The sequence below is a fragment of the Vicia villosa genome, unplaced genomic scaffold (assembly GCF_029867415.1).
Source record: "Vicia villosa cultivar HV-30 ecotype Madison, WI unplaced genomic scaffold, Vvil1.0 ctg.000349F_1_1, whole genome shotgun sequence".
NCBI lineage: Eukaryota > Viridiplantae > Streptophyta > Magnoliopsida > Fabales > Fabaceae > Vicia > Vicia villosa.
In genome coordinates, this window is record NW_026705156.1 from 164,636 (window position 1) to 178,499 (window position 13,864).

General features: G+C 33.3%; 2 protein-coding genes across 2 annotated transcripts; one reads left to right on the forward strand and one right to left on the reverse strand.

Annotated features, from left to right (window-relative positions):
• Positions 1-6,832: 6,832 nt before the first annotated feature.
• LOC131627097 (putative clathrin assembly protein At4g40080) lies at positions 6,833-8,240 on the forward strand. Its single transcript, XM_058897925.1, has one exon. The coding sequence runs from the start codon at positions 7,032-7,034 to the stop codon at positions 7,968-7,970; it is 939 nt and encodes a 312-aa protein (XP_058753908.1). The 5' UTR covers positions 6,833-7,031; the 3' UTR covers positions 7,971-8,240.
• Positions 8,241-12,684: 4,444 nt separating this feature from the next.
• On the reverse strand, positions 12,685-13,465 carry LOC131627098 (uncharacterized). Its single transcript, XM_058897926.1, has one exon. It carries the CDS (start codon positions 13,393-13,395, stop codon positions 12,871-12,873), a length of 525 nt encoding a protein of 174 aa, XP_058753909.1. The 5' UTR covers positions 13,396-13,465; the 3' UTR covers positions 12,685-12,870.
• Between the last annotated feature and the right edge of the window lie 399 nt (positions 13,466-13,864).

The following is a 13,864-nucleotide window of genomic DNA, read 5'->3' on the forward strand; positions in this document are numbered from 1 at the left end:
CTCCGGTAGCAGCGACAAAGTCACAGTAGCTAGCGCCGATGGTCCACAATGCGACATTGGTCCCCCCAAAGTCCGACCGGTGGAGGCGGCAGTCGGGTATGGGCAGCAGACGATCCTCGAGCATCGGGTTTGGTTTAGGTGATTCACGAGAATCGAACATGGTCGTTTTAGATAGCCGATCAGTTCATTGATGGACCGTGTGTTAGAAAATTTAAATATCTACTAATTTCATGTGAGATACTAAGGGGTTCAACTGAGGAGAGGGGAGGGGAAGGGAGGGAAGGGAATTTAAATAAATATATGTTTGGTTCAACTAAGAGGAGGGAAGGGGAGGGGAGGGGTTTTTAACAACATATATGTTTGGTTCAGAAGGGGAGGGGATGGAATTTAAAATTAAATTACATTTTTATCCTTATAAATATTTTCATTTGTACTTAGTAAAAATAATTCTAAATAAAAATATTTGAGTAAATTTCACCAAATAAAAACTTGATAATTTATCAACCACACAAATTTAAACAAAATATCTAGAAACATATTAAATTTAAACAAATTATTCAGAAACATATTAAATTGTAAATAAAATATTCATAAAAATCGTAAGGCTATTATAAGATCATCAATCAGATGAGCCAAAGACCATTTGCATTATCACTGCTTTGCGTGCTTCAAGTGGACACTGGAGAATCATCCTAATAAGTTTGTCAGAATCTTTCATGATAGTGCAATATATCTGAGGCAATGACTTTGCATCACATCCACACTCCTTTATTAAATTCCATGTTTTTTCCCCTGAAATTGGAGGCAGCTCATATTTCTGACGCTCTTTCATTATTTCATTTCCTTCTCGTATTGCCGCATTTCCTTCTATTAGTGCATTTGCAACCAAGACAATTGATTCTTGGAGTTCAGTAATATCGTTGTTTGTATCTTTGTTTTTAACTACTTTCATTTTCTTCCTTTTACTACCACTTACAGGATCTGGTGATTGTGTTTCAGGTACAGAAAAATCGGAAGTAGCATCAAAGCTTTCCAAATTCACCTCATTTCGAGCAACATGGTCATCAATATCTTGAATAGTTTCAGCAAAGTCTTCTTTGGTGACTGATGACTTTTGTTTTCTTGTCTCTTTTAAAGTTCCAGATTCCTCTCCATCAGCTCGGTTAGGTCCATAAAGTATCAACATCTTCTCATAATTTGGAAGTGGTACATTTCTCCAATTTGATGCTTTTGGTTTTGACTGAAAAAGTATGATAAATAAAAGATATAAGATTAATAAAAATTATACAATTATTTTTTAATAAAATATTTTAAAATACAAAAAGTTCATCAAAATTTACCTCAATTAAAGCATCTCATACTTCTGACTCGGCATCCCATAATTGTGTAGTTGAGTTCCAAGAAAAGCCGCTCATACCACCTTTAAAAATGTCATAATATTCAGTGAAATTTTTTTTAAAGTTTTCCAACGGGTTTTAATCTCCACCTTGTCAACTTTGTTTCCAAACAATGCACGAAGTTCAGCTGCAATATTTTTATATGCCGATGTAGTGAATGTACCGTTGACTTTGTTCCCCTTTTCATATTCATGCATAAAAGCATCAACAAGAGCATCATCCATGACTCTATTCCAAGTCAACGTTCCGGAATTACCATTATTAATTGGTAATTTCTTATTCGATGCCATAAACTATAAAAATGAGCAATTATAACACAACAAAATTAATAAATATAATTAACGAAAACTTCGCAATATCATAATAAATTTGGTACTGCTTCATCAAGGAACAACAAACATAAAAGTAATAAATATAAAATACAAGTCAAACTCTTTAAGTTAAGTTATTATTTTGATAATTTAACCACATTTGATGTGCTACACTATCTTTTATAACCCCGCCCATAGCAAGTTCATTTCTATCACTTCTTGAACCTTGATGATTGTCATGAGATACATTTTGATTTGTAAGTTCAGTATCTACTTCTGCTATAAGGTCTTCATCCGGGTCTAAACTCATTAGATAATTGTGAAGAATGCAACATACAAAAATGATTAATTTTTGAGCTTTGACTCCATAATTTGGCTCTGTTGAATTAGATAAAATCTCAAATCTTTTTTTCAATACACCAAAAGCTCTTTCAATTGCAGTGTGTAAAGATGAATGTCGAAGATTAAACAACTCTTTAGAAATTTGTGGTGGATTTCTAGCTGAATATTCTTTCAGGTGATACCGAACTCCTCTATAAGGTGTAATTAATCCACTTGTCAACATGAATCCAGCATCAACAAGATAATATTTTCCAAAAGTAAAGGTAAATAATAAATGTGATAGTTTAAAATATATAATATAAATAACTATAAGTCTAGGTTATTCTTGTATTACCTTGAGGAATTTTAAGTTTATCTTCACGTGTTAATGCATTCTTTATTATTCTCGAGTCAGAGGCAGAACCTTTCCATCCCGCGAGCACATAAGTAAATTTTAAATCAAAAGTACACGCTGCTAAAACATTTTGTGTCGGGTAGTCTTTTCTACCGCGATATCTAGGAGCATCTTTTGCGGATACTTTGACACGTATATGTGTTCCATCTATTGCACCAACACAATCCTAACACAATATAATATTCTTTTATCAATAAAATCTATGACTACTAATTTTAGTATTTTTGTGTAGGGAATATAATTTATCAATAACAAATTTTATCTTAAAATATGGGTAGAATCTATAACTACTTGAAATTTCATGAGGGACCGTTGAGCCATCTGGTTGGATATGCAAATAAAAAGCAAACAAACACCAATTATACATGCAAATAATAATGGTGGCGGTACTGCTGTTGACGGAACGGTAAACTTTTAAAATGTGATCATCTCTCTTTTTCAATATTAATATCTTAATCTATGAGAATGAATAAATAAATTATAATCAAAAAGAAAAATTCAACAAAATAAAAGAGAAAAACTCACCGGAAATAAGAGCAAGCAAATAGCAGCAGCACACTGTGAAACGTGAAACATCAAATAAAAAATCTAGTTTTAATAATTCAATAAGGATAATTTTGAAATTAAAAAAATAATTGAGGATAAATTAGATATTACAATAAAATTCTAATAAGTGAATATCCCCTCCCCTCCAAATTCCCCCACTTTGAGGGGGAGCAAAAAATGAGTCTACGAGGGATTTTGCTCCCCTCCCCCCACCTTATAAAGATTGAACCAAACACATATATTTATGAAGGGTTAAATAAGTTTTTGGTCCCTATAAATATTCCAGTTTTCATTTTTAGTCCCTCCATGCCTTTAGGCAACGATTTTTACAAGAAAATTGTTGCCAAAACCAGCTAAAACCGTTGCCTAAAGGTAGGGAGGGACTAAAAATGAAACTGCAATATTTATAGGGACCAAAAACTTATTTAACCCATTTTTATGAAAATCCCCTCCCTTCCCCTCCCCTCCCCTCCATCTACCTCCAACCAAACGGACTCTAAGAGACACGGTAAGATACTCTAAATTAATATAAAAATATTATAAGATATTTTGAATATTCTAACATCATGTTTTTGGTTTGTTATGGTTCTATTGCATTTTAACAGTTATAACTATGTGTCTTTATCATTCTTTTTATAACAACATTCATAATGTAGTCTGAAAGATATTTTGAGGCGGCAAGGGTAAAAATTTATAATGTTGTGTTCTTAGAATTTGAAAAATATTTGGTGGTATCTAAGAGGATTGTGAAATACTTCTAAACATTTTGGCCTTGTATGATTCATATATAGAGAGTTGGAGAGATTGAGAGACACTTGGAGTGAAAAATAGAGTTTGTTCTTGGAAACCTATGTGCCTATTTTCTTCTAACTTTTTTTGTAGTCTCTTATAACAATTATTAGAATTATAACGAATCATGGAGATGCTATCTCCCATAGAGTAGACCAATTTGATCAAATTGGGTGAACAATTTATTTTTTGCGTTCTTCTCTTTTATCTTCCTCTTTCTTTATGTGGATTTGTTATCACTATTGTAGATTATTTTCTTCAGGTCATTTATATTGGTTTTCGTTGTTCTTTGTATCACACATATTTTCTCTTGAAAATTTTAATATCAAGGTTAAATTTAACGAGATCTTTGTGTTTGAATTTATAAATTTTTTCACTATTATTGTTAGAGTTTTCACTGTAAATGGCGCCCACCGTGGAGCAAAGGGATTTAGTTTACAAGTGAGCACCATTGGTAAATAGGATATCGATAATTGACACAACTATTTTGGATTTTGAAAAGTACATACAAGAAAGCATAACATAAAAGTGTATTGAAGAATTTAAGGGTAAGACATCAATACTTTCACGTGTAATAGAAGCAGAGAAGGCCAAGATTATGGAGAAGTCCATAAATTCTATTATCTTATGAATAAGGATAAAGTTCTAAAGGAAGTAATTAGGGAAAAGATTGTGACTTTGATGTGGGAAAAAATTAAATCATTATATATGACCAATATTCTACTCGTTTCGAACGGAAGAACAAATACATTATGGAGCATTTGACATAATTTCATAAGATCATTGATGATCTGGAGAATATTAAGGTGAATATTAATGATGAAGATAAGACTTTACTCTTGCTAAGCTCATTACCTAAACCTTTTAAGCACTTCAAGGACGACTTTCTTTCTAGAGAGGAATGTACTATTACTTTAGACAAAGTCCACATGCTGTAAGATCAAAGGAATTTTCAAAGGTGAAAGTATTGAAGATTGACGATAGTAGTAAAGGCTTAAGTATCTTAAGAGGAAAGAGGAAGTGACCATAGAAGGATGTCCAAATCAAAGAGGTTTGACAAGTTAAGGTTAAAATATTTAACTTACAGAAAAATCGGTAGAGGCATGATACAACCATTGGTTCTATGTTTGACATGATTGTGTAGATTACACAGGATTCAACCATTGACATCAATAGTTAGCTTGATTGGAATGAAGCATGGGATTGAGCCACTAATTTGATTACAATGTCTGTGTTGAGTGACAATTATAGGAGACGCTAGCATCATGTCCAGTTTTAAAGAAAATATAGCATTAAGAGCAAAAGGGACCTCCATAGCAGCCTCAATAACCTCGTAAGTGGTTGTTTCTTTCACCGTGATTAGAGTGATGGTTGTTGAAATATTGATTATGATTTGACCTAATTGTTATTTCAAATTTGGAGATTGAAGAGATTTGTGAGTATGATGAACTTTGATTGAGATTCATAACTAGAGGTTTAATGGATGTAGTTATCTTGACGCGTTCAACCATAACTTTATCAGATATAAGCATTATTTAAACAACCTGGGTGAAATTATAGTCATTGTCAGTATCACTTTTAGTTTTGATTGTTTATCAATTTGTGTGTATAATGCATCATTTGATTTATCGCATGCTTATATTCCTCTCCATTATGTGAATTTATTTGCATTGTTGTTGTAGCTTTGTTGCTGTAATTCACTTGAAATAATATGATATATTCATATTCATTTGTACCATTGAGAAACTTCTTAACTCATTGACCTAATTGAGGTATCCATGTTTGTGTCTCCTTTTTAACATAGCAATTGGTTTTCTATCAAAATAATGAGTATTGCTTGAATCACAAGTTGTAACACTTGAATCAAGGTCGTAGGGATATATGATTCGAATCATACACATGTGTGAATCGAATCATTAAGCCTTATGAAAGGTGGGATTTGCCTCTGCCTCATTTGATTCAAATCAAAGTTAAGTCTGATTCAAATCACAACCTCTTTAAATTGAATCATATGAGGTATGCATGACTCAAATCATGAAGCATCAAGAAAAGTGGGATTTTCCTCTCCCTCATTTGATTCGAATCAAAGTTAAGTCTGCTTCGGATCACAACTTCTTTGAGTTGAATCATGATGAGGTATACATGACTCGAATCATGAGTTCTTTCCCGTCATTCCAACCTTTGGTACAAGTTAATTGTTTCTTAGATTCAAATCATTGCCTTATGATTTGATATAAAAACCTTTTATCTCATTTTTTTTAATGGAGATCATTCCAAGAATGTGTGTCAACCCTCTTTATCCATATTTCTCCTTTTTTTCAATGTGAAAGTGTGTATCACCCATGAGAAGAAAAACTCAGAAAAAATGTGAGGAAATACATCCCTTGAATCAATATTGTTATGTTCTTGATAAAGAGAAAATGAGGGGATTGATCAATCAATTGTTTGAATTGGTCAATCTTAGAACCAATTTTTACCATGAAAAAGTTATTTTATATATATATGAACGAACATTCATTTTTGCAATAACTAATTACATGTGTTATTGTTAAATAATTAAAAAATAAATAATTAGTATGGTCAGTTTAATATAGTAGTTTGTTGTCAAATTTATTAAAGATTATTATTGGCTCTAGTAGTAAGTCTCAGGTTCTGCCACCAACAAAAAACTATATTTCTAAACCAAATTACTAAAGTCTATGATTCCTCACCAATTTTAACACATGCTGTGAAACCAGTCTTTAAACTGATACCCAGCATCCTAATTTTTACACATAAGCTTGAGTTGCCTCCTAGGAGAGTGTCTGTCACATAACAAATCATCTATACAGTGTAATACTACATCTACATGTTTACTATATGAAAAAGAAACTATAGATTTCAACTTAACCTATATTATTATTATTAAAATACACATAAAATAACCAATAAATTCCCAATTGCTTACATTGGTTAATCGTCAGTGATTATGTTTCTTATCCATTATTTAGAGATTAACATTAGTCAACCATATTAGGTAGTAATTCACAATTTGCATCAACTTGTTCAAAGTTTCTGAAGGGTTGACCCAGCTTCATAACTTTTGATTATAAACAATGTACTAGGAAACATTAAATTCTAATCAAAGTCAAACACTTTCATTTTCTCTTCCATATTGTCATACTTCATCTTCATCACACACTAAGAACAAGATACAAATAAAAATTAGTAATCTATAATAGAAGAGAAATTAAAACACCATTGAACCTTTCAATGAAGAAACTGAAAGAGGTGATAGGAAAAATGAAAGACAAAGCATCACAAAGCAAAGCTGCAATATTATCAAAACGGAAAACTCTTTCTCTATTACGCGCCACAACCCATGACTCTTTCGCTCCTCCACCACACAAACACCTTACCACCCTTCTCTCCGCTGGCGACGGTTCACGCGCCACCGCATCTACCGCCGTTGAGCTTCTCATGGACCGCCTCCAAACAACTCACAACTCAGCGGTGGCTCTCAAATGCTTAATCGCCGTCCACCATATTATCAAACATGGCACGTTCATCCTCCGTGACCAGCTTTCGGTCTACCCTTACACCGGTGGTAGAAACTATCTTAACCTCTCCAACTTTCGTGACAAAACAAGTTCTATCTCATGGGAACTCTCTTCTTGGGTTCGATGGTACGCAGAATACATGGAACATCTTCTGTTTGCTTGTAGAACACTAGGTTACTTCCTCGGCGAAACGACAACGGTTAAGGAGACGCAGGAGGAAAGAGTTTCGGGTATTGTAACGGGTGATTTGTTGAGAGAGATAGATTCTTTGGTGGCGATGATGGAAGGGAGTGGAAAAAGGCCAAATACTCCGACAATGGAAGAGAAGAACAAGGTGGTTGTTGAGATAATGGATTTGGTGGAAGATGATGAGGTTGTGGTTGTGAGTGAGGTTTTGGTTAGAGTTAAGGAGTTTGGGGAGAGGGAGAGATTGGGGTGTCTTGGTTTTGGAGAAGTTGTGGAGTTGGTTTGTGTTTTGAAGAGATTGGAGATTTGTAGAGAGAGAATGGTGGTGGTGATGGAGGAGAAGAGGTTTTGGAATTTGGTGAGAGAGTTGAAGGAAAAGGTTGGGAAGATGAAGGTGTTTAGGGAAGAAGGGAAGGTTTACAGAACGGTTGGAAGAGACAGAGGAACTGAGTCTCTTCGGTTTTGATTTCATTGTAATGTTTTGTTTACCTAATTATTTTTTTCTTTTAATTTTGAAATTGTTGTGAATAGAGATAGTAGAAATAGGTTTTAATGTTTTGACTTTTGATAGTGAATTTCTTTCTTTTAAGTAGAAATTTTAGTGTATAAATAGTAGAAATTGAAGTAGGAATTCACAATGTTGTGTGATGGTTTTGATTGAAGTTGAAAGTAAAGAGGGTGCCCTTGTCTAAGTTATGTGTGTGTGTTTGGAAAGATAATTTTAGAGGTAATAACATTTTTTCTCTCATGGTGTCAACTTATATTATAATTTTAATTTTTAAAATCTTAAATATTTAGTAAAATATAGAAATAGTTTTTAAAAACTTTTTTTTCAAGTCCATTTATAATTGTCCTACACTACACTAGTTATTCTTGAAGTCATATCTTTAGAGGTCCACTTAAAACTAAAGTATCATTTTGACGATGACGTGGTCATTATAGAAGTATATTTGGAAGTTTGTCAATCCTATTTCTTATCATCGCTCAAGCTCCACCATGAGAGTCGACACCAAAGATATCTTATCATTGCTCAAGCTCCACCATGAAAGAATCGACACCAAAGGCATCTTATCATCGCTCAAGCTCCACCATGAAAGAGTCGACACCAAAGAAAAATAACGGAAGCAGCTCACCCATATTGTTCTCTTTGTTTAGAAATTGGATCTGATTATTAATATATATATATATATATATATATATATATATATATATATATATATATATATATATATATATCAAACCCCCCATGATTCTTGTTAGCCATTTACAAATCTTATGGAGAACGATGAAGTTCTTGACCACACTTCATTAATATATTATTAGCTTCATCCTATTTGACATGAATCCAAAAAAAGAGTTTTGATATCATTCCGAGCCTCTGATCTTGCTCGTTCTAACTCACTATTAAGATCTTCATCTCTCACCTTAGAGTACCATTAGGGACAAGGAAGTGACATGTTTATTCCATCAACCTAGCCATATAGTAAGTACACTCCAAAAGCACATATTAACGACCCAGAGTCTCCAAGTCAGCAACCTATTATGAATTAACATTAAGGACGAATGCCTGAATCTTTGTCGGTTGTGTAGAAAGAGGAAAGAAATCTATAATCATACTAAGTCGTCACCAGAGAGAACATAGTAAAGATGTTCCTCGACAGATAAAAGTATGTCGGTATTAGTTTATTTGGAAGGTGGAGAACCCCTTCCCCTCTCATGGACACCGTCTTATGCATTCCACTTTTTCCAAGGATGAAGGGACAATTCAGATACGCTAGAATCAGACTAGAACTCGAAGATCATGCCCCGTGCTCTATCATTTCTTTAAGAACACTTCAACAATCATATCAGCTTGTAAAAAGCTTAGGAGAAATAGTGAGTGGCAGAAGAAAAAAGAATCACAAATCATGCCTAAAACACACTTGAGTAAACCAAAGTACCTTATCTCGCGACAGAAAGTAAACATAGATAATCTATGAGACATGGCATGATTCTCCCATTCAAAGAATCAACATAATCCATTATTTTGTTTTAAGAATCAAACTATACATGCTTTAGTTTTTTGGATTGAAACGCCGCTCCGTTGAATTTTACATAAAATGATCATTTGACAATAATAAAAGAAATGTGGTTAACAAGATTTGCCGATAAAACACATCGGCTTGTGAAACACTTTGAACAATGGGTAAAGAACCACAAAGCGACAATGAAAACCTCAAATGGTTGAGGAAATGGTTTAAAGATCGAAGAAAATGTTATAAACATCACCAATCCATGTTTACTGCCAGTGAACTTCAAAGTAATCTAGAATATAATACAGAACACTGACACTTGAAGTCTTTTTTGAAGGAAAGCATATAAATATTAGAAATCTCAAATAAGATTCCAATATGGGGGTGAGATCATAGATGGAGTTATCCTCAAAATCTACAACAAGTGATGTTCAAAGCATGTAAACGGCAACTAGAAGCCGTAATCCATGAATGTAATATCTTACATGGGATGTTGGCGCAAGGGATATTGTATGCATATTCAATCGTTGGGACCATGAAGAACCATGACCCATTCCTCAAGTTTTCTAAATAAAGATTGAGTATCAAAATGACGCAAACCCTCTAGACCACAATAAATGGCCCGGTAGGGCCGACCCTAACCCAAGACTAGTGAGGTTAGGGCTTTAGGCCTCACATTTTAAAAATATTATGCCTAAAAGAAAGATAAGTTTATATACGAACCCAGACATGAAATGATAATCACAAATGACCCAAGCGAATCATTGCAACTACATTTTTCCATGCTGAAATGATCATATCTACATCATAGGGAAAATAGTGCTCAATAATTATGCCCCACATCTAGAAAACCCAGGGATAAAACCAGAATGTACATTACATCATTCTAAATGCCGAGTCATAAAGAGAATTAATCTAGAATAGTCCTCGAACTTGTGGAAAATGGTACATTGCAACCCAATCCATATTGAGAGGACTAAACCAGCAAGAGCCAATCAGCGACACCATAGATTGAAACTAGATTACAACAACCATAACCCGACCATACAAAAACAGACCAAACTTATTTCCTATAACAAAGTATCGAAGGGAATTTGTTTCAAAATGGAAAAGAAGAGTATAAGATTAAAGAAAGACTCAGGATAACGAATACCGAGAAGAGTTAAAGACACAAAGGTTGCATGGGTGTACACATATATAGTCCAAAATTACAAGCCACACCTAAGTGGTATTCCATGACCCCATAATATGATTGGCTCACTACATTCTTGCCCATTTAAGAACAAGCTTGAACCAGCCATGAAAAAACACTTAGATCTAGACAAATGATTAAAGGAAGATCTTTAGATAACAGAACAAATTATATTCTAACACTCGTCTATTTGAACAATGATCCTCCAAAAGAAGTTTTTAGGCTCCAATAACCCTAATTTTTTTCTATAAAAGCACTACTACCAATAACTCAATTTTACCTCAGAGGCGAAGGGGATATAATCTTGGTTACACATGCGAGGTATCAAAAGGCAGGATGACAATCTGCCACTTTACCCCTTGATTTTTGAATAACTGTGGGGAAAAAGTGACACTGGTCTTGGGTTTGATCTCCAACAACTACATTTTTTGGATTTTCAAAACTGCGCTGCTTTTTACGTTGGTTTTTAAAAATAACTGTGGGGGTAAAGTCCTGTTTACAAAATTTTAGTTTTAACCTGTTTTTTCGTTTTAATCTCCAAAGCATCAAATTTGGTGATAAATTATAAATCTTCCACCTCATCATCATCAATAATAACACCAATAACAACAACAAAAACAAAATTAGTATAATCCTTAAACATTAAATCTCAACAGCAAAACAACAACAACAACAACAATAACAACAACAACAACAAAATCCATGGAATCTTTAAATATTAAATCTCAGCAACAACTACAACAAATAAACAAAATCAATAGAATCGTTAAATACTTAATTTCAACAACAACAACAACAACAACAACAATTTTACTACAACTAGCATTAATATGTTACTTTCACGCTTTCTTAATTAGAAAAAAGATTAAACATTAGTAATAAATTAACTTTGAAATATTTTATGCTCTTACTTTCGTTATCATTGTTTTCAATATGTTAAGTTCAAATTTCACCACTTTGCATCCAAGATGGATACTTGTGGCATTTACATTTTGATTGGCTAGTGAGAGTTTCACGCGGATCACTAATGTTTCATGTGGATTGATGAGTTGACAATGTCTTGACCATTATTACTTTATAAGTGAAGGACAAAGATTCGTTACTTAATTTTTTTCATCAAATTGATCATAAATAAAAAAATAAAAAATACGTTTTTTTATCCCTCGGTTTTCAGCAAAACTGAGGTAATAAGTCATAAAAAAAATTAAAAGGTGATAAAATGTGATTGTTGGGATTCAAAGATGTATCATCTAAATACTTTATCCCCCGATTTTCAACAAAATCGAGGTAATATGTCATAAAAAATTTTAAAAAAATTAAAAGGTGATAAAGTGTAGTTGCTGGGATTTGAAAATGTGTCCTCTAAATAATTTACCCCTCGCTTTTTAGTAAAATCGAGATATTAGGTTATAAAAGAATTTTAAAAAAAAATAAAAAATGATAAAATATAGTTGTTGGGATTCGAAGACATATCATCTAAATACTTTACCCCTCGGTTTCCAACAAAACCGAGATAACATATGGTACTTTTACAAAAAAAAAATAATTTAAACCCCTCGGTTTTCAGCAAAACCGAGAGAACATATGGTACTTTTAAAAAAATAATTTAGATGTGACGCATCTATGATTTAGACGTGGATTGTTTGTGGGATGAGATAAAAATTTCATCCTAAAATATATCATTTATAACAGTGAAGGGACCATAAACATTAAATCTGATCCAGCGTCTTAGTGGAGAATTAAATTCACTATTTTTTTTTTTTAACTGCTGACTTGTGATAGCATCACTAACATTATTAAACCTAGTGATGCAAATAAAAGGTAGAAAATAAAGAATGCTTGAAACACCATCATAACTTAGAAAGAAGGTATATATTTGTTTCATTCGTAATGGAATACCCTTAACTAACTTTATATGGATACTGAGCTAAAGATTTTGATTTGATGAAGCAAGTTAACAATTAATCACAATCTAATATATAAATCCACATACATCTTATTATAGCTTCATAATGAGTTACAGATAACATTGATCATATATATGAAGCACCACATATTATATGGGCCATGATCTTATTACAACAAGAAAATAGAAAACAAAGCACACCATTTATTATAGTACTAGCTGGTTTCAGAGGTAGTAATATCAGTAACCAAGCATATTAGACTCCTTTTAGTGTCCAATTGCCTTTCTTTGCTCCATGACCATGAGGATTATTATTGTATCCATATGGATTGGCCTGATAAACATCTCCTCCATATGTTCCACGCCTTTCATATCTCACTTCATCCCTCTTCGTCGCGCCAGAACCGACACGCTCCTCCTTGTAAGCTTCATATTCATGTTTGAATGGCTTTCCACTGCTACCATGATGAGGTGAGTGATTAGTGGTAGCACCAAAAGGGAACATTTGGCCATTGCCACCATGACCATGCTTATTATCATAGCCATGACCATGGCCATGAGGCTTGCTGTCCTGATAATACATATTGTTGTTAGAGTCATGGCCATGATGGTTTGGCATCGAGTAATCAGAGTCACTGCCATAACCTGGTTTCATGCCTGGATATTGCTGTGTCTGTGGATATCCCTGGCTCTGTAGCTGTTGAGCCTTAGTTTCCATCCACGAGCTATCATCATCATAGTATTGCTGTTGTGGGTATCCATGGATCTTCCGGCTTTGCATCTTGTTGGAGGAAGGGAAAGTAACAATTCACTCAAGTTTTGCTGATAGCTGTTTGAATGATGAAGTTGTTGTGTTCTTGGGTGCCTCTTATATAGGCATATTACTATAACATGGTAACGTTATCCGAATCTAACTTTTCAATTATGAAGAGAGGGAAACAAATATTTAGTATAATGAGATAAGAATAAATTAAGAAGTATATGAAATCGTGCGCATTACTATAATTTACAGAAACTAAAAAATGAACGAGTGTAAATTAGTAAACCTCTCATTTATTTTTATGAATGACGTTGAGATTCTTATCACTCCATCCATGTCTTCCATGCTACTGATACTCAATCAATAATATAAGAAAATTAACGACGAAAACACAATTTTAATCTTTATTCTTTACCTTCCACCTCATTAATTTGGGGTAAAATGTGTTCAAAATTTACTTTTTGTAATTAAATTTTACTATTGGTTATAC